This window comes from Podarcis cretensis, assembly GCF_951804945.1.
Source record: "Podarcis cretensis genome assembly, chromosome: 1".
Classification (NCBI taxonomy): Eukaryota; Metazoa; Chordata; class Lepidosauria; order Squamata; family Lacertidae; genus Podarcis; species Podarcis cretensis.
In genome coordinates this window covers 118,366,809-118,388,111 of record NC_137170.1, presented here as the reverse complement: position 1 = coordinate 118,388,111, position 21,303 = coordinate 118,366,809, and the positions used below count along the sequence as shown (strand labels likewise).

The 21,303-nt window shown below is 45.1% G+C and overlaps 1 protein-coding gene across 6 annotated transcripts in view; it reads left to right on the top strand.

Moving 5' to 3' along the window:
* Positions 1 to 19,914, top strand: part of HOXD3 (homeobox D3) — a 50,902-nt gene extending 30,988 nt beyond the window's left edge. For 3 of the 6 annotated variants that reach the window (XM_079980710.1, XM_079980706.1, XM_079980707.1), the window contains 2 exons: positions 13,736 to 14,381; positions 17,836 to 19,914. In XM_079980710.1, the coding sequence (XP_079836836.1) occupies positions 13,814 to 14,381; positions 17,836 to 18,584 (1,317 nt within the window). In that variant the 5' untranslated portion in view covers positions 13,736 to 13,813 and the 3' untranslated portion in view covers positions 18,585 to 19,914. Of the gene's footprint in view, positions 1 to 1,667; positions 5,080 to 13,735; positions 14,587 to 17,835 lie in introns of those variants that run through there. The other 3 variants (XM_079980709.1, XM_079980708.1, XM_079980711.1) reach the window with 3 other exon arrangements.
* The last annotated feature ends 1,389 nt before the right edge of the window (positions 19,915 to 21,303 follow it).

The following is a 21,303-nucleotide window of genomic DNA, read 5'->3' as shown; positions in this document are numbered from 1 at the left end:
ATCTTTCCATTTTATTGCTCTATGAACATATGCTTGGACTGAAAAAGCCTTAGATCCTTTACGGAGGCACATCTCGGCCAAACTGGGAGTCCCCCTCACCTCCCGCCCTCTCGGTGAGCTTCACACTTGGCTTGCAGCGTTTTCAGCCTTAATTTCGTAGGGTTGTTGCTTGCTTGTTTGTTTTAGCCGCATAATTTATAGGTGGCCCTTCTGGAAGGTGCGATCTCCACCCTACCCCACCCCCCTGAAAATATTTAGAAGTCGCTTCTCCCGCTTCTTCTTCAGCATCCTTATTCCTTTTATCTCTGCTTGATTTTGTTAGTATGCGTTTCTTAGGTTAAATTATTTTTGGAACCAGCTTTTATTTCCGACGCCGACAGGTTTTACAGCTAGACGAAGAGACATCTGACAGGAACTATATAGAGGGCTCCCAATTCAGCTCATATGCTTCGTTCCCACTGGAACCATCGGAGGCAATGGGATGCAATCCTGAGTACCTGGGATTTACCTGGAATTATGTCTCACATTCAGGAGCTTACTCCCCTGTGAGCATGCATGTAGTCAGACTCCAGAAATGCATAAAACGCGGCTGGATCCTGTGCCCGCAGGTTTTAAGTGACAGCAGATTCTTGAATATGAGTTTCTGCTTGAGCTTTGATAACAGGACTACGATTTATCTCCTCTTCCACCACCCACCCACCCACCCCGTGTGTGTGGTGTGTGTGTGTTTGTGTTTAAAAAAAAGAGACTGGTTTGCAAAGTCAGGATAAAGCAGAGTAATTTAGATAAATGCTACCACACACTTATGGTGCGTATTGTAAGGTAATACATTACTGTCAAGTTCCCCATGCTTTGGATGGTAATGAAATCTTAGGAGATTCTAGATTAGGTTGGGCGCTTTTATAGCTCCAAGTTACTTTTAGAGACACTAGACAAAAGAGCTGTAATAGTAATCATCATCATCATCATCATCATAGTAACAACAACAACGCTGCGCAATAATCTGACTTGCTTCGGACATTATTTGTGTGACAAACTCGCGAGATGGTTGTATCTGAAGAAGGTTTCTACACAGACGTAAATACAAGCGAGAGTTAGGACAGAGTAGGACAGAGATCAGATGCTTCCCCAACACCAGGAGCTCTCTATTAAGCCATGAAGACAAGGTTGATCTTCAACCTTCATCGTAGACCAAACCCAACTTTGCCGAATTTGTTTGTCCCCTACAACAACAAGAAAGGTGAAAAGAACGAGATTATTCTATACAATGGAAGGGTAACTAGGACAGAGTTACAGCCACCCTCTATCGTCAGTGGATTTTACAGAAATAGCAAAGCAAGGCAAGCCCACACATCTTCCTTCATTATGAAACTATAAAAATTATTTTGAGGAGCAATGGGGAACAAGCCCCACCCCTACTATTAACATGAGCCCCCCCCCCCCGCAATTCGTTGTGATCGCGGGTTATTATAACCCTATAGAGATCCTGGAGCCAAATTTGCTGTGATGTTGGTTCAACTTGCCGCGAATATCCGACAAGGTCTGCAAACCCCCTCCCCAACCTCAACCCCAATCTCTCCCTCCCTCCCGCCGCCGCCGCCGCCCCCCACGCCCGCTCCTCCTCATCACCATCCCTACCTACTCTGTGAAATAGTTTGCTAAGGTGATGAAGCCAATGTGGATTTCTAAAGAGGGCTCTGAAAACTACGCTGTGTGTGTGATGCCCCTGGGCACTTGGACGGTGAATGGACACCTTGACTAGAGCAGGTTATTACGACTCGCTCCCCGCCCCACCTAGGAAGGTTTTGTGGGTGCCTTTGGCCCTGTGCGTTAGCCCACCCCAGCTCCGCAGCCCCCTAGACCGAGGATACATGGGGGAGGATTTACAGAGGATAACCCGAGTGAAAGTTCCAGCCTTAATCAGAACCATCTCCTCTCTCAGGATCACGTGAACAAATATGCTTATATTTTAAGGCAGCGCCTGTATTTCTTATTACCGAAGGCTTCTTCGGCGGCTCTTTTTTTAAAAAAGATAATATATATAGCGCTATAATTGAAAAGATGATGCGTATGTGGCCTCATCGCTTGTTATTTACAAACAAAGCAAAACGATAAGCTTGACCAGCTGGCTTTATTTTTTTATTCCATGGGGTTGATTGTGAAGGATTTCCGAAATTATTATTAAACCTAACGAACTCAGAATCCATTCGCCCTCTTTTATTGGAGCTGCTGCAATCTTGGCTTGCTCTTGAAAAAAATATATTCTACCGGGAATACTGGTCTATGGAAATGCTCGAGCAGACCCGCAAGATCAGGTTTAGGAGTGTATTGTCTGCAGAACAAAGGAGGAAGGATATATCTTCCAAGCTGAAAGCGCGCAATTTCTGACCGAAGAGGACAGTTTTAGGATACAGGTAAGCGACTGCATGAGCTTGAACAAAGATGGAATCCTGAATCCCAGATCCCCTTTTTTTCTGCCCGCCCCCCACTCCCCACCACCAAGGTAATGGGAGATGAAATAGAACGTGCTAGTAGTCTATAGAACTATATATATACATGTATAGACGTAATAATATGTTTTGTTGTTGTGGAGGCTGTAGTGGTAGTAAACTTAGGGCTTTTCTGCGTTGCATTTCCCCAACCCAAGACATCAAGTGCTGGGGTGACCTGGAAGTGGGGGGAAAGAGGATTTTCCATTAGGCACTTCAAAGGAAGACATATATTTGTGTTCAAACAAGAAACCAAAAAGTAACAGTTTGGGTTAGGATTCATGACCTATGGCAAGCATCCTATATATTTCAATGGCTCTAGACTGCTCTGTTAGCCTCGGACTGTCAGACTTAATGGAATCCTCTCTCATTCACTGTGTGTGTGTATATACACATGCATATATATATATATATAATATTCTAAACACAACTAGTGGAAATCGTGTCACTGCCTATTGCTTCTGGTGGCTCTTTCTGGAAACGTTGACTCGCCCTTCATATTTCGCGTTTGTTTTACAATGAATCTGCCACCTTCTCTGAATTGTTCCCTCCCGCAAGAAACAAACAAAAGCAAAATGCTGGGGGGTGGGGGGGGGGAACCACTTTTTTGTCATACTTCTGAAATATTTTTCATGGCTTCATCTACAGCGGCGTTTCCTAGGGTCTGTGTATCTGCCTGTGTGTATGAACCACCCCATAGTCGAAAGAAATAAGAGCTACAACTCATCAGAGTTAGGCGCAACCAATCCCACATATAGTAACAAACAGTGCAGCCGCATCTGCGCCGCCTGTTTACTCGGAAGTAAATCCCACTGAATTCAACGGGACTTACTCCCTAGGTGCCTTTGGGACTGCAACACAGGTGTACTGAGCTCTGTGCTGGACTGCGGCCAATTGCCATCAAGCAGGGATCACATTATTAAAAATATCGAGTGGGTAGGTAGCTCATTTGTCTTTTACGCCGTTTCTTTACATCCAAAGAAACTCGATCCTGTTTAAAATCAGGGGCCTTAAAAGCCACTCCGGTTTAAATCCACTTTGAGAGCAATCTTGCACATTGAACTCAATGCAGATCACTCCCAGGTAAGTAATGAAAGGATCGCTGTCTTACTTGGATTTCAGTCTAGATGATTTCAGTGGGAATTTACAACTAGCACTGCGAATAGCATCCCGGTATTCTTGAATCCACAGCATTTTTACTTGGAATAATCGAACTGATTTCAATGAAAACGTGCTGCATGGTAAGCGTGCAGCGTTCTGCTCATGCAGTCCAGTCTTAATGGACGTTCACTTAGAGGTTAAGTCCAACTAAGTTCAGTGGGACTTGCTCCCTAGGAAGTAATGCATAGCTTTCAGCTCATCGTATGATCATGTAGAAAAGGAATGAATAGACACATGATTTTTATGTCGTTCCCCCACGCAAGTTTCCACCACTCCGCACATCCTACACATAGTGTTAATTCGTATTATTTTCGCTAAACAATGGAAAGGGGAAGAAAGCAGCACTTTGGTAAATGTTCTGCGCTGGTCTCTATCAGAAGAGGTTTCGAAGCAAGCGACTTTCCCACCCCCACCCCCACCCCCACCCCATTCCACGCACCTTTAGAGTCCCTTTTGCCTCCAAGCTGCGGGCCTGACAAGTTAGTCCGCTGAATCCAATTACGACAAGCGGCATTTCATTTCCTTACGCGGCGGAGGAGTCTCCTGCTTGGAACTTCACCTAAAATTTCAATCATCTCTCTCTATCTTGGAGTGGGCGCGCGCTAGGGAATCCTCAGAGATCGGCCCTGGGGTCTCAGCAAATCCCTGACAGCCCTTGGGGGAGAGCTCAGGCTTGAGGTCTCGGTTTCTGGAAGCCGCTTCTGCTCAGGAGGCGCCCAAGGCTGCGGCAGAAAACAGGAAACTCGGGCGACAGTTTGCGCATCAAAACAAACCCCAAACTAGCATGTTAAACATTTGCTTTGGCTTACTCTTTCTTTGTTTTTTCGTTAAAGAGAGAGTGAGAGAGTTTCCCATCAGCATCTTTCTGCGTTGTCTTATTGCTGCTGTAGAAGGATTCAGAAGTCGATAATTAATTAGACACAAAATGAAAACTTACCACGTTAATCAACAGCGGGTAACAATGTCTGCCTTTTTTTGTATGTGCAAATAATGATCCTTCAGCTCAGGGGCTTCTCTGATGCTGACCACACTCCCCCTTCAACTTAAGCTTTCTTCTTATACTGTACACACGCACAGAGGCACTGCTTATTTCTAATGAACTGCGTTTTTAAAGGGGTTAGGGCGAAAAAAATAAATAAAACCACTTAAAGTTGACGTCCGCCCACGTGGATGTATTATATAAGACGTTTGCTGGGCACAGGCCTTGGAAGACCAAAGATCTGGTTAGAGCATCGTGTGTGACCAGCCAGCTCCACTTCCCCACAAACTCCACTTTGTCGGCATAAATTAGAGGTGGCTCGGGGAAAGAGGGAAGGAAGGGGCTGCTTTGCTTCCCAGTTGGGCTTGGAGAGGGATAAGAGAAGAAAAGTTGGAATCTCGATTCCTTGCCAGCTCTTGGAGGGGGCTTCCGCTGGTTGTTCATTAAGTGGTGAGTTATTGCTATACAAGCCAAAGGTCATTTCAAAGGCTTATGCTTGTTAGATATTTCTCTTTATAATGAGCCGGGCTTCATCGAGGAGGGATTCCCCACCGCCTGCCCACTTGCCCTACCTACTAGCTCTGTTAATGTTCTTCAAAGTTCTTAGTTGGCAGATTTCCGATGCGAAATGGTAACGGTAGCCCCAAATTAATGGCGCGAGCTGGTTTTCTGGGGAGGGAGGGTAGGTAAATCACTCCTTAGCATCAGCAAAATAATAATAATAATAATAATAATAATAATAATAATAATAATAATAATAATAATCTGGCTACGTCTTGCATGGAGCAGCCCTCGTGTGAAAAGTGCAGAAGGGCTGCTAAGATTCTGGAAGGGGTGTGTGATGGCCGGGTTTTTCTCCCTGTGACATACCCAAGCTCACTACATCCATACATAATGCATGAGCCTCGGGTTATGGCGCGGGGGTCTCCCTGCTAGCTTTCCATTCTTCGGAGTAGAATGCTGTTGCCTTCAACCCTATTTTCCTTGTCTTCATACGCCTGATGCATATGGCTTTCTGGGGCGCGGGGTGTACTGGCGCTGGAGTACACCAAACCCGCTTTTTGTGGGTGCTTGTAAAGTTCCTGCTCACAACAACTACAATTTTTGGGGAGGTATTTCTTCTCCATTCTCAGCCGGGCACATAGAGATGCTATGGAGCCCTGTGCATGTGTGCGTGTGAAAAAGATTCTGAAAGTTTGAGTTCAGGGCTTCTGCAATTCCTTATTTCCCCAAATGGTTAAATATTAAGGGGGGGGGGGGAGAGAGAGAAAAGCATGTATGTGTGCATGGATGCGTGTGACTCTGATTCTGTGTAGATTTGCACACAGAGTATATCCCAAGCTCAGAAAGTTGCTCCAGCACTTTGGGTATAATATTTCAATAAAAAGAAAGTTAGACATCATTTTTAACAAAGAAAAAGAAACCCGCTTAAAACCGTAAAGTCAAAGAGGACTGCAGCCCCTCTGCGCACCTATCTGGGAGCATGTCCTATTGCATTATACATGTATTAGCTCTGCCTAATATATACATTATTTATGATGCCCCTGGTTAAAAACGCGACGGGGGGGGGGTCCACTGAGTTTTCCCCTTTGTTCCAGGTACATCTCCACGTTTTTTCCAAAGGAATCTGAAGATCCTATCAAAAGTGTTACAGATAAAATACAGTACAAGAAAAAACGTAACTGTGGTGAGTGTTTGTTTTTTTAAAAATATGGTTTCGGCTACATTTGTTACTTTTCCTTCTCCACGTGAGGTTTAACAGTAGATGATGGATTTTAAATGGAGCAGGAAGCGTGTATTTGTGTGTGTGTGTGTGGGGTGGGGGGAGAATCCTGGCAGTTCATCCCCCTAGGAGCACTAATACACATGATACTAATACACATGAACTGACAATCGATTTTTTTTTAAAAAAAATATATTGTTAATATTCAGTGGCCTCAAACAAATACTTGGAGTACATAGATAAAAGGTTATTGCCACGGAGGTTATTTTGTTTTGCCTAAGCAGAATTGATATCCTATCATGCCGCTTCAGTAGATCATTATTAAAGATGGTGGTGGGCTAGGAAAAGCCTTTGATGAAGCTGTACCACAAGGATCCTGCTCGGTCCCACAAAACGCAGATGCCAGCGACCGTCTAAGGACGTGAAACCAAAGGCTGGAGGAAAATGTAGTCATGATTCCGCACTAGCTAAGCATTTCAGATATCTGCCGTTGAACCCTGTTGGGTTTTAACGTGCTCCGTTTTTTTAATGGATCATGCCCCGTTCCCCCAACTCGAGGTTTACTACACAGTTACGCTCGAAGTAGATTTACTCAAGGAGCATACATAGTGTCAAGCTAGCTCTCTTCCCAACACGACGTATCTTCCCCAAGGCTACAGATGAAGTCTATGCCTATATATATATATATATATATATATATACAGTATATATATACATACACACACACACTGTATATATATGCCCTTCGAGCCAATGTACTGAGAGAGCATGACTATGTTGTAGACTGCGAGTTACTGGAAACAAACAGATGAACAGAAGGAAGAGAAGCATCTACATATCATCATAACGCATGAGCTCCTGTGTACAAGCTCATAACACCGAATATACACAATGCCTCTGCCAGCATGGCGGTGATAGCCAAAATGATCCAGTAGGACGGTGATAGAATATGGCAGTTATGGTCAATTTACATCCATCACCCATTTCTCTCTCCCCCTCCCTCGAAGAATAGCTCATTTCCTCAGGCTCTTTCCTGGCGGCCGCAGCGGATCGCTCGGTTCAACCCTGCATTTCTTCCCAGCAAAGACCCGGAGAGTCCTTCCGTCGGTAGAAAAGGGCTTCTCCCGGACTCCGAACATACTTAGAGGTTGCCACGGCGCGGTGTGAATATCAGCCTTGCTTTAGAAGCGGGGAAAGCGCCAAAAGGACAACGGCTCGGCCCTTTTATATACTGATCTGCCCCCTCGTAGGCTGCAAGAGAAGGGAATTTTTTTGCAGACTGGGGCATTCTTTCGCCGGTCTCCCCTTCCTACGCAGCCTGTCTTACACTCCGCCGTGCCCAGGTCTTTCCCTCCCCCCACCAGCCCCCTTCTTTTTCTTTCTCTCTCCTTCTCCTACTTCTTCTTCCCCCCTTCGCTGCTTTCATTCCTTACTGAAGCGTTTACTGCCCTAGCGCCAGCAAGTCATAAATTTTGCTACACAGCACCGTGACAGGTGCATTGATATGCGCAGTGAGAACTCCGGCTGCTTATTAACCACTCCTCCGGCCTCCCTCTCCCTCTCCCTCTCTCTCTCTCTCTTACTGCTTTTTATTTATTCGAGATCATATTAGGTATTGATCCCCAGCAGAATTAAGTGTAGTGGACGCATTAGTAGAGGACTTGCTTCGTATGAATATGCGGGTTGGGGATCCGATCGAACGCAATTGTCAGCGCCCGGGAACTTGTCAGAAGCGGAGTTTGGGGGCTCTTCTGTGGCACGTGGTGTTTTGTGCGTGGTGGTGGGGTGTGTGTGTGTGAGAGAGAGGTGTGTGTGGAAGGGGGTAGGTAGTTGCTGAGACTCTCATTCTCCGCCCCCACGCCCCGTAGTCAGTTTGATTTGGAGAGATTATTCCTCGCAGTGGATTGAGAGTAGTAGTAAGGGAACAATGGGATCCATTACTCTGCCTAATAGCACAACGGTTCAGACAAGGTTAACCTCTCTAGATGCTTGCAAAAGGAAATTCGAAACACGGGCACGGATATTTTGTGGCTTCCTTAGGCTCGGGAGCGAATTCTGCTCCCTGCTCTGCCTCCCACGCAGCTTGTAAACAGTTCGGGCCAAACCACTAAGTGCTTGGGTGTTACCTACGAAAAGAACCCCATTGCTTTTAGCGTATGACATCCTGGCAAAAGCAAAACGTGCCATTAGGGTTGTTGTTGTTTTAAAAGAGAGAAGGGAAGGAAAGAAAATAAGGAAAGAGGGAGAAAATGTGCGCGCGCGCGTGTGTGTAGATCTAAAAAGATGAGCCACCAAACAGTAGAGCATTGTCCATGTGATTTATGGCCCTTTGCCTCCTTGTTAGGTTCAAGCAGAGTTCACAAGCAGTTGGTATTTCAGAAAAGAAATAAAGCTCCTCAGTTTTGCAGCAATATTCTCTCTGAAGGCTTCTTGCGCTATTTGGGAGAAACCTGGTTTTGTTGAATGAAGCAGGAGGCAGCGAGAGGGTGCTGGGTTGGAATAAACAAAAACAATTCAGAGCAGACTACCAGTGAATTTGTAAATGGCTGAGGGTTGAACTTTCTGATTATAGATGACCATTCGTGAATAAATAAGTGATTCAGCGTGATTAGATACATGGAAGGAAATCATGTAACTCCTTATTGGTCTTTCTTCATCTTTGTTAAAAATTAAAAAATCCGTATCCTTCTTGTATTTCATGGCATTTTGCAACAAACCGTGTGTGTTTATAGATATAAATTTCTTCCAGTGTTTGAGGATAATACTTCATGCATCTGATGAAGGGGACTTCAAGACCAAGAAAGCTTATGCCACAATAAATGTGTCAGCCAGAAAAGTCCCACGAGACTTTGATGTTTTTGTTGTAACAGACTAACACTGCTACCCCTTCTAGAAGTGCTCACTATATTTTAGATTTCTGAAGGAGGTGGAATGGATATATAGAATATGTCCTAAATTGTATTTTATTTAAAGTTGCCTTTTTTAAAAAAATCACCACTCTTAGGCTGAAATTAATACTGCCTTACCTAGGAACGATTTATCATTTATCCTAAAAAGGTCTTTCCTCTGAGTGGACATGTATAGGATTACACTGTAAGGAACCTAACTGAAAGAACCAAAATGTGTCCAAACCAACCAACCCACCCAACTATTGTTCTCCAATTTAAAATGCAGGCACCTGGAATGTTTTGTAGGTTAAAGTGAGGGTAGTAGATTATGACAAAGATGAGAAAACATAGTAATTAGGAATGTTTTATGATAAATATGTTGTGTGATAAATTAAGTTGTAGCTATGACATCCATAAATGATTATTGGGGAGTCAGAAAACATATAAGGCAAAAAGAAAGATATCCTATAAATACAAACAATGCAAAACTGTTTGGGGGAGGCTGATAGTGACAGACATCAGCTTGTCTGGTATCATTATCAGAACACTACATTTTGTGATCATAAGCTGAGTTATTTGGATGTAAACATCCAGATTCACCAGCACTCAGTCAGCTCCCACAGAGATTTTAATTTCATAGGATTATTTGGGGACCAAAAATGCAGGGGTTCAAAGCTGTAACCACACAATTAAATAATTGGAAATTGTGCCTTCAGGCTCAAAGGCTTATGAATTGCATCCTTTAGCAAACTTGCTTGAGGGGTAGCATTTCAGACAGCATTTGGAGCTGACAACTACTTGCTGGTTGTGATCTTAAAAGATGCAATTCAGTGCATACTTTAACTGTTAGGGGAAAGTCCCATACAAACTCAGTAGAGATTTTAAATAAAACAGGGATGGGATTGGACTGTTCATCACTTACTTGTGAATAAATTTAAATTGAATTAATTCGGTCTTATCTCTGAGGAATACATTTATAAGGGATGTGCTAGGAACCCAATGATCACTGATTGCAAATGACACTTTTCATCTTTGGAAATTAGGAGTTTCAGAAAATATTTCCTAGACATCTCAGTTCTAAGCACAGATGTAAATTCAATGGACTGGCCTATTAAAAATATACTGTATGCTTCATACAAGGTATCCAAACTATACACTGATAAGCAATTATCTATTTATCTTTTGAATTCTGCTCCAAAAAGCTTGGGTCTCCATACATTCCCCAATCCATTTTATCTCCAGAATTTCCCTATAAAGTAGTTTAGTTTGAGATATAGTGGCTGGCCGAAGTTACCCAGGGTGCTTCTGGGTTTAATGGAGAAAGGAACCCAAGTTTTTCCAGTCTAAGCCCATAACTCTGAGCACCGCACACATATTTTTATATTTTGGGCCACAGATATGTCTAAGCACACTCATCAGAATCTAGAAAATAAGGGGGGGGTGGTCTTTCCCCATAATTGAAGAACAATCCCTTCTTCCAACACCCACAAAATGCAGGTTTTTATATACAGGAAATAGTGGAGATCTAATGCTACATAATACAGTAATAAGGGATTTCCCCAACCAGGAATCTTTCCTGCATGGTAGTAAACAAACAAGAGACCTTTGCAGCGAAAAACCCTGCCCTGCAAATCGCTTCTCTCTACTTTAGATAGCTTTTGCGTCAAAACAATCTGCAAGAAACCTTAGTTGAAATATCTCTAAAGACTAGGAGCTAAGGTAGCTGACCTATGTATTTCTTCTTTATATTGCAAATGAAAGTTATTGAATGCCCTTAGTTACACTTTAACTTCGTAGAAATCTTCCCAGGAAAAACAAAGCAAAACACCAAGAGACAGGATTTACAATAGAGATGGAATTTTCTCTGGTTTTTCAGGTTCCAGTTCTGGTTCAATCCATCATGTCACTCCTGGCTCACAAATAGTGGCGCGCATGCGTGACTTGAGGAAAAAATAAAACCCCAAGGGTGGGGGAGTGAAGAGACAAAAAAGGAACAACAACAAAATGTTGGTTAATATTTATACCAAAATGGCAAAGGGATAGAATGTAGAGCCCATAAAAAATGCCTCCGGCAAAATAAAGAGATATATAATAATATGGTAGAAGAAAATAATATTGTAGAAGTGTTTGGTTTTCGAGCACCGTAAAAATATATATATGCAAAAGCAGTAAGAATTTGAAGGCTAGAAATGAAATCACTTGAACAAACTTACTTTTGTAACAGCTGATCCAAGGTAATTTAGCACGCCAAGCTAAATGATAATTCTTCCTTCTTTGCAAAATACCTGATCCTTTAAAAAACAAACATCCACACCCATTACATTAGGAATAACATCAGTTTATTGTAATACTAAAATAAAGTTATGGAAAGCCATCCTTTAACACTCTGTTTTTGGGAAATCAGAGGCAAACATTTCACTCCTCTTCACCCTAGCTGGACAAAGGGAACATTGTACAGAAGGACCTATGCCTTCCTAACTCTTCAGAGACCCGTTTATCCATTACTGTATTCGGCTTGGTTTGGGCATCTCTTTTAGCTGTAGAGTCACCCACCCCCTACACTGTTAGTTGGAGGCCGGTACAATTTATTTCAGAGTTGTACACTTCCAGTGGCAAGAGTTCAAAACCCATGCCACTGTGGCATAATGGCTCTGGACCACTCATTTTTTTACACCCGATTCCCGAAACCTATACCTGGAAGAGAAGAAAACCATTGATTCCAATGGATCGTGCACCCCGGTTAACTGTGTTTAAGAGCGGGGTGCATTGCTAATTGTTCTGGAATGCGCTCTTGAGAGAGAGAAGGGAGAGGTGTTTGGTTGTATGTAAGCGAGGCCAATGGTGAAATGCACTATACTGTATTAGAGAGCGTGCAAAAAACGTCCGTGGGAATTGGCAGGAGAGGGCACCCAGTTACTTTCTTGCTAGGGGAGAGGGAGGAGCAGTGATGAGGGAGAGGGGGAGTCATATGGAAGTTTGGGCTGGGCAAGATTTCCGACAAGGGACCCAGCGGAAGAGGCGATGCAAGGATGCTGTATGAGGGTTGTTTACCACGTGGTGCATGTGTGAAAGAAACCGTGGGGGATGGGGACTGTGTGCAGGGAAGAAATATAAAGGCTACTGTTCTGTGCAGAGTTATGCTACTTCACTGGCCTTACGCACTTCCTGCCGCAACAAAATGCTTTTCTAGGGTGCTACGCTAGAGCCGAACCACCCTTCAGACCCCTGGAAACAGGGACGCCAACTTAAATAAAATATGGGGGCGCGCGCATGTAAACCCACATAACTAATCACATGACATGGCGCGCATACACTGTTTAAATGACAATGTCTATCAACTTTGGGAGGAGGGTTGACTCCCTCAAATATTTTATTGGGGGGGTTGAAGGGACCTCCTTGGCCCCTAGGAGTTGGTTCCTATGGACCCTTACTGGCAAGGGAGAATGGGTACGAAGATCGTGTGTATGCATGTGTGCGACAAAGCAACTTTCCCCCTCTGTTGGGGAGATCGCTCGAATCTCAGAACACAGCTGGACCACTGTTTCTGTGAGCATTATAAATAAGTTTGCACCTGTTCCGAGACAGCACCTTCGCAGAGCCCTCTGGTTTTGTCCGTTTTGTGCACGCTTGAGAAGGGGCGAGGGGATGCACGGATTGCCTCTGGATTCCATCCAAGTGTACACGCGTGTGTGATTTTCATGGCGCGGCCAGGAGTCCCACATGATCAGAACGTGCCCGAGCCGGTGAGCTTGGCCCTAGTATAGATCATGAATGTATGAAGAGAATCTATAGTGGTTCCCTGGTTGGGGAATGCTTCCCCCAGGGAGATTCGCCTGGTGCCTTCATTACATATTTTGAGGCGCCAGGCTAAAACGCTCCTCTTCAACCAGGCCCTTGGCGGATTAATATTCCACAGCCTTTTAAGTATGTCTATGGAAAGGCGGAGTTATCGTTTTGATGTCTTGGTTTAAATATTGACACGCATTTTATCTTGTATTTTATTCTGTGAGCCGCCCTGAGATCTTGCAGGAGGGCAGTGTATTAATTTGATTAATAAACCATTAATAAGACTTGTGAGAGGCGTGCCAAATGAGGCCACGGAAGTGTTTTATGAGGTAGCCTTGTGAACATATGACTGGCATGTGTTTGTGCGTGCGGTGTGAAGGTGAAATCGAAAGAGCTTGTGTGGTGTGTGATGGCGAAACTGGAAAGGAGTGCGAGAAGGTGAAATTCAAATGGAGTGTCTGTGTGTGTCGTGAAGGTGAATTTGGAACGGGAAATGTGTGTGTGAAGGTGAAACTGCAACGGTGTGCGTGTTTGTATAAGAGGGCAGCTGTTCCTGAGCCCTTTGCCCTCCTAGGTAGTTGCCAACGTGTGAGGAAACCACTTCCCGCTTTCCCCTCAGGCGCTCGCCCTCCCCGCTCCCTCACTGACGGTTGTCTCGTTTCTCTCTTGTCTCCGCGACCCGCCCCCATCCCGCTTCTCTCTTTTCCAGGTGGCTTCTGGGGCAGCGACTGGCCGAGGCCCGGGGCGCGAGGGAGGCCAGGCCGCGTGACGGGGTGGGCGGCGGCCCATGTTATTTGAGCGGGCTGCCGAGGCCTTGGCGACGGCGGAGCCCACCATGCAGAAGGCCGCCTACTACGACAACGCGGGCCTCTTCGGGGCCTACGGCGGCTACAGCAAAGCGGACGCCTACGGCTACCCGCCGGGCCCTCCTCAGCCCTACGCCCAGCCCGCCCTGGACACCGACTACGCAGGCTCGGCCTGCTCGCTCCAAGGAGCCGCCGCCGCCGCCGCCATCCGGGCGCCTCCGGCCCACAAGAGCGCCGAGCTGAGCGGTAGCTGCATGCGCCCCACCGGAGGCGCCCAGGGAGGCCCTCAGCAGCCGCCGGGCCTAGCCGAGCAACAGCAGCAGCAGCAGCAGCAGCAGCAACCGCCGCCTCAGCAACAGGCTCCGCCCCCCGCGCTGCCGTCGCCCTCGCCGCCCAGCAGCAACCCCGCCCACTCGGTTCCCGCCAAAAAGGGCAAAGGCGGGGCCAACGCCTCGGGCGGCTCGGCGGCCACGATTAGCAAGCAGATCTTCCCGTGGATGAAGGAGTCCCGCCAGAACTCCAAGCAGAAGAGCAGCTGCGCCCCCGCAGGTACCCAGTCGAGCTCCACCTCCTGGGGAGCAGCAAGGCCCTCTGTGCCCTTCAAGGGGGTTTCCCTTGGTTGCTCCAGTCCAGGCACACCGCGAATCAGAGAGCAAGAGGCAGGAAAGAGAGAGCAGCAGCAGCAGCAGCAGCAGGAGGAGGAGTCCTGCCAAGCGAGGGGCTGTAGCTCCGCTTTGCATGCAGAAGGTCGCAGGTTCGATTCCCGAGTGCCTCGCTCAGTGGTGCTGTTCAGAGCCGCTGCCAATCAGGGTTTAGGCAATTTAAGGGGGGGGGGCCAACCTGAATAAAATATTGGGGTGGGAGGGGGGAGACACCCAGGTAAGCCCCACCCTGCATAATCATTCACAAGATGCGGTGCGCACACACACCATTTGAATGGCAATGTCCATCAACTTGTGGAGGTAGCCCCCTCAAATATTTTATGGAGTTTTTATGGCCCTTAGGAGTTTGCTCCTATAGACAATGCTATGAAGTGGATCCACCCCAGTGGTCTGGGTTTGGGTTGGATGGACCCAGCTGGTCACCTGCAGAGCTCAGGGCAGTTCACAAGCTAAAAACAACAACGTAAAAGCACAAAATACATTTTAAAAAACCCCCTGAAAACAGTAACAACAAAAGCCAAGCCTGGATAGTTCAGTTGGTGTGATCATGGTGCTGATAATGCCAAGCTTACAAGTTCAATCCGTATATCGGACAGCTTTATATTCCTGCATTGCAGGGATCTTCACTGACCACTGGTCATCCCTGGTCTTGCTAGTTAGGGATGATGGCAGTTGTAGTCCAACAACAGCTGGAGACCCAAGTTTAGGAAACCCTGGCCTAGATGATTGTCAGGGTGCCTTCCAACTCTATGGGTCTATGAATCTAATCCCCTTCCCCTCCACCAGCACACCAAAGGCCCATCTAGTCCAGCATGCTGCATCCTGCAGTGTCTAACCAATGACAATGGGAAGCCTCCAAGCAGCACAGAGCAGCAAGAGCCTTCTTTTGCCATCTTACCCAATAATTGGCAAACTGTTCCTGAACTTGGAGGTGGTGCAGAACCTTCATGGCTAGTAGTCATTAATATGGGTGTACCCAGTCCCCCTTTTTAACTCCCCACCCCCCCAATATTGAAGGGAGGAGATCCATCTAGAACATCAGAGACCAGGCTGTGACGTTTATCTGACTCCCCCAGCCCTGCAAGATACAAGTAAGTTGAAGACATCTTGCTGGTCTTTGGGAGAGCCATGCAAATGGAATGACTTGTCTTGGCAACATTTATTTCCTCCCCCCTCCAGCTGTCATTTGAACGTTCAGCCAGAGGGCGAATTCTGTGCGACTTCAAAGCCTACATTGATGATTTCATATAGAAATTGCACCAGCCGAAAGATTTCCTCCTTTAATATTGCCCTTCCCTTGCCCCTTCTCAAAGAGGTTAGTTACCCAAGTGCATTTAAGGGGTAAAGTCTCATTTAAATAGATGGGAATTGGTTTTCAGTAAGGATTTTAGTCTGGGGTAGGAAGACAAAAAATTAAATAAAAGTGCAAGGGCGGGGAATGGAATGTGACAAACTCCCGCTCTTTTGTCATTTCAAAGTTTAGGCTCGCAAGGATCCCCACTGCAAAACGCATTGCTAGAAGTCTTATTTTAAGAGGTGTCTTCTTTATTGAAAGTGCCATTTGTTTAAGAACTTTAAAAATTGCTAAACATAAGAAATATCCAAAAAGTGTACAAAATGCAAATAACCCAACACAATAAAAAATGAAAATCGATACAACATACAATATCACCAATTTGCATTCCAAGTGTCCAGCTTTCCTCTGGCACATTGCAGTCATCCACAGACCATAGAGCTTCCTTCTTCCCACAATTCCCACCATTTTGCAACTTATCCATGGTGCTTTACATCAGATTCCAAGAAACAATGAACCAATAAATCCCCATCTTTATTCTAGCAGGCCGGTCTCTTCTCCAGATCCAGAGTGGACCGACCACCCTCCCTCTGTCCCTCCCTCCCTCTGTCCCTTACTTGCTTGCTTGCTTGCTTACTTACTGTACTTACTTACTTAGTGTTTAGACCGCTCTTCATTCTAAAAAAACGACAGAGCGATTTACAATAAGCACAATAAAGCAATAAAAGTATCAAATCAGTTATAACTCCCCCATCACAAATAAACAGTAGCGGTCCATCACCTTCTGAGACCTTCTGTCCCCAAGCGTGTGTGGCCTGCATTTGGCGACTCTGTCCTCTGAAACCATCTTGGTGGTGACAAGGTGGAGACCCAAGCATTCCTCCCCTTATTTGGCATGCAGAAAGTTTACAGACTGTCTAAACCCGAGCAGTGTCAAAGGTGTGTACAAAATGCAAACACGCAGTCTAACAAAACATGTGTTTATTATGCAGACACGCTGACGTGGTCGCAGATCCAACCACTGCGACCTTCTCCCCTGTCTTGAAATGGCTGCTGCCAACTTTCCTGGGGAAAGGGAGCCTGGAGAGTTGTAAACCCGGATTCTCCCCCACCCCGCGCGCCCGGCGCTCTTCCTATGGGAATCCCCCACTTCTGCTGTCTTGCTAGTTAGAGCACCGCCTCGGAGCTAATGAACGCGCCTGATTTCCTCTTGTTAGCTGTACCAGAGGCGGCGGCGGCGGCTCCATTGTCTTCCAAGTTTGGGAGGCCGGGGCCTGCTCCTGTTTGGGACCAGCCAAGAGAACCTTCCTGGGCTCTGTCAGGGATCGATCGATTCTTCCAATTAAGTTAGATGATTTACAGCTCTCTCATCTGGAACTGTAACTTTCCTAACCCTCTGAGAACCCCGGAGTTGGGAGATCGAACCCCATTCTCATTGTAGACACTGTGCGACGGAGGGAGGGAGTGTTGTCCGCAGCTGAAAACCTCGACTGTAGCACCGCCCGTCTCAAGAAAATAAAATAAAATCCAATGAAATCGAAGGATTTGAGGGAAGTGTCGTTTGGATCACCCTGTCCCTAAATCACGCCTCTCCCGTGCGGATATGAGGCAGCGACCCTCGCTAATTAATGGCAATTGTGCACGGGGAGGACATATCCCGGTCCTTTCCCCGTCCTGTTTCAGTTCGCTTTGAATGTCCAGATTTAATACTATGGGGAAAGTGTGGGTGGGTTAAAATTTCAGGAGGAGAGGGACCTTCAGGAAAAAGAAGATCGTGAACAGCTAAAGATGTTCCACAAATAGAGGATAATACCAATTCGGGCAGGTCTCCCGCAGTGTGGGAACTGCGTGATAATAGCGATTTGTGCGCCTCTTTCGCTCCGCGCCCCGCAAAATTGGCACCTAGTCCTCTGCTGCCCCAGAGTGCCAAAGCATTTCCCGTCCCTCCCTCCCCCGGCCGCGGCAATGTTAATACTCTCAGGCTTTGTAAATTAGCCAGCCAGCCAGCCAACCTCCTCTCTTTCTTCTTTCTCTCCTTTTTGGACAGGAGAGAACTGCGAGGACAAAAGCCCCCCGGGCCCCGCTTCCAAGCGGGTGCGCACCGCCTATACCAGCGCGCAGCTAGTGGAGCTGGAGAAGGAGTTCCATTTCAACCGCTATCTGTGCCGCCCTCGCCGGGTGGAGATGGCCAACCTGCTGAACCTGACGGAGCGCCAGATCAAAATCTGGTTCCAGAACCGGAGGATGAAGTACAAAAAAGACCAAAAAGCGAAAGGAATTATGCACTCCCCGGTAGGGCAGTCCCCAGACCGGAGCCCGCCTTTGAGCGGGCCCAACCATGTAGGATACTCCAGCCAGCTGCCCACCGTCAACAGCTTGAGCTACGACGCCCCGTCGCCGACGTCCTTTGCCAAATCGCAGCAAAACATGTACGGGCTGGCGGCTTACACGGCGCCTCTCAGCAGCTGCTTGCCCCAACAGAAGAGATACCCAGGCGCCGAGTACGACCATCACGCCATGCAAAGCAACGGCGGCTTCGCCAACCCCAATTTGCAGGGCAGCCCCGTCTATGTCGGAGGGAACTTCGTTGATTCCATGCCAGCCTCTGGCCCCATGTTCAACATCGGCCACCTCTCCCATCCTTCATCTGCCAGCGTGGACTACAGCTGCGCTGCTCAGATCCCAGGCAACCATCACCATGGACCTTGTGACCCCCATCCCACGTACACAGATCTCACTTCTCACCACACAACTCAGGGAAGGATTCAGGAGGCGCCCAAACTGACGCATCTGTAGTAGACTGGAACGCATTCAGAAAGAAAGAAAGAGAGAGAGAGAAAGAGAAAGCGAGAGAGAGATTGAAATGCATTCGCGTTTAAATTACCTCACTTTGCCCCTGATGTTGCAGTATTACTTTGAGTATTACAGTGGGTTTTTTTGTGTGTCCCTGGTAGAAGCTACCTATTTCTTGTTTTCTTTGGCGACCGAGTCCATGAAAATTATTTCCGCCCCATCCCCCATCCCTTGTTGTCCTCTTAAATGTTTTAGCCGTTTAAAAGCATGGCAGTGCAATATCCTTAACAAAAATAAATAAATCTAAACATTCCCTCAAGGGAGTAATAATTGGTAACGATGTACTGGAAGGTAAGTTGTAGAAATCCATTAGAACTCGGGGAAAGTGAGTCCTGATGAGGTGTTTACAACATTTGGGACCAAAACGGAGACTTATTTCGAGAGTTATAATTTATAAGATTTTTTTCTCTAGTAATGTGAAAGATTGCTTTGGACTTAAATAAGATGTATTTATTATTTTAAGAGGAACCTTTTTTTTTTTTTGTATCATTGATTATTTAATCCTGGTCTTCAATGTATTTATGTGGATATTTGTAGAGTTTCTTCACACCCCCTTTCCCCCTTAACTTGGGAAGATTGATTCAGGTCTTTGGTGACTATACATTTTCACCTATTTAGTATATTTGGTCTGAAATAGAAAGAGTAGTTTTGAACAGTTGTAACAGTGGCTGGTGTTTGTAGTTTATGTAAGGATTAAGCAAATTGTAAGTCATAGATTAATACAAAAACTGAAACATTACACAAAAGAGCCGATACATTTTTTATTTTAATATATATCTATCTATATATATCACATGTTTATTTATTTCAGATTGTTTGGTATGGTTTTACTTAGCATTAAAAGCTACCTTATATCTCATATATTGTTATATTCTGCTATATAGTGGCCAGTTGACTGTTTGGTCTTTGACCAACTTCTGCATACATAAATTGGTTCCTTCCTATCTGTTGCACACACCATTTCGTCTGGTTGCTTGTTTATCATTTTAAAGTTTAAAATATGCAACACCTTCAGACTTACATTTAGGAGCAATATAATATTGTTGATGTAATTAGGATTTTCTTAGCAATTCAGGCTAAAACTGTTGTTTCAGTTATTATTTTTGTTACTATTATTATTATTATTTATATGATATGATATTTATGCTAACCATAAATCAATTTTGTACAAGTCACTGGAAACGCGAACTTACTTTTGCTGAACAGGGAGGGGAGGGAAGAAGAAGAAGAAGAAGAAGAAGAAGAAGAAGAAGAAGAAGAAGAAGAAGAAGAAACTTTGAATGAAATATTGACAATCAAGTATCTACAAAGGAAAGACTGCGGTAGGGTTTAGGAGAGGAAGTCCTTCTGAAATGCTCAGAATGGCTTTCGAGATAGGAAATTAGGTCTATCAATATTTAATATAGTCTTCTGTAGCAGACATTGGTACAATCCCTGTGTAAACTAATGTTTCTGCCCCAAGCCTAGAAGGGACAGGAAACGCAAACATCCTCCCCCGCCCCACTCTTCCTCTTTATTTGTATGTTGCATTTAATCTCTTACTGGGTTTTATAAAGCTTTTCTCAACATGAAAGTGGCATTAGGTACACGTTAGAAGCGATACATGCCCATTAATTCAGAAGGAAGCATCCCTTATCGCTTTAAAAAGCACTCAGTTAAGATTCAGATCTTTTGAAGTCCCACAGAACAGTAGCAAAACCTCACTTTTCAGTTTGACTAATAATGCAGCTCCATCTCTCCACGTCCTATGATGGCAACTACTGCAATTCTTTTTGTGTGTGAGAGGTTTTTACTCCTACATTTGTGTCTGTCTAGACAACGAGGATGGATATGTATATATATAGTATAACATATGTATATATATGTGTATATATATATATATATATATATATATATAATATTCACCTCGTTATCTTTTTTTTAAAATACCATGTTGTTAACTGAGAGAAGAGGGGGAAATGTATCATTTTGTTAAATCTCACTTTTACCCAAGTGTTGTAGATCTGTAAACAAAACAGAATAAACAGCTTCAAATGAAGAAATATTTTAACCACTTCCAGATCTAAAGTGGCTTTCTATGGCAGTTTCTGTTTCTTCCAGCATTAAAAAAAAATAATCAGAATACAATAACTAATAATACGCACAACTGGTGAGCTGCTACAACCACAACAAAATGATTTTCTAATATGTCTTCCAGGGAATTCCCGGCAACTGAATTGATAAATAAATAGTGCATGTAGATTTTATTTTTATGTTCTTCATGTGAGGGCATATTTCACATACTACTATAAATCAAAACATTGCACAAAGAGTCGAACCCTGTGGGCCCTTTATGGTCTAGTGTGTCACTCAGAAGGCATCCGCTGAGTCTGCGGGACTGGGAGGCCCAACGTGTTATCCACAGCTTAATGTTTTATGGGCTCGACTTCAAATGGTGCCTTGGCTGGCTTGCATTATTATTCCCTCTTAAAGTCGAGTAAAGGGGACACTATAATTTATAAGCATCGCTGGGAGGGATTATATACTAACACACACACACAGTTCTGTACATACGTAGAAAAATTGGGATAGCCTTTCTCAAAATATTCATAGCACTCAATTGGCACCCTCTCAATGGGGATTTGAAGAGACTGTGCTATACATATATACATTATAGCCTTCA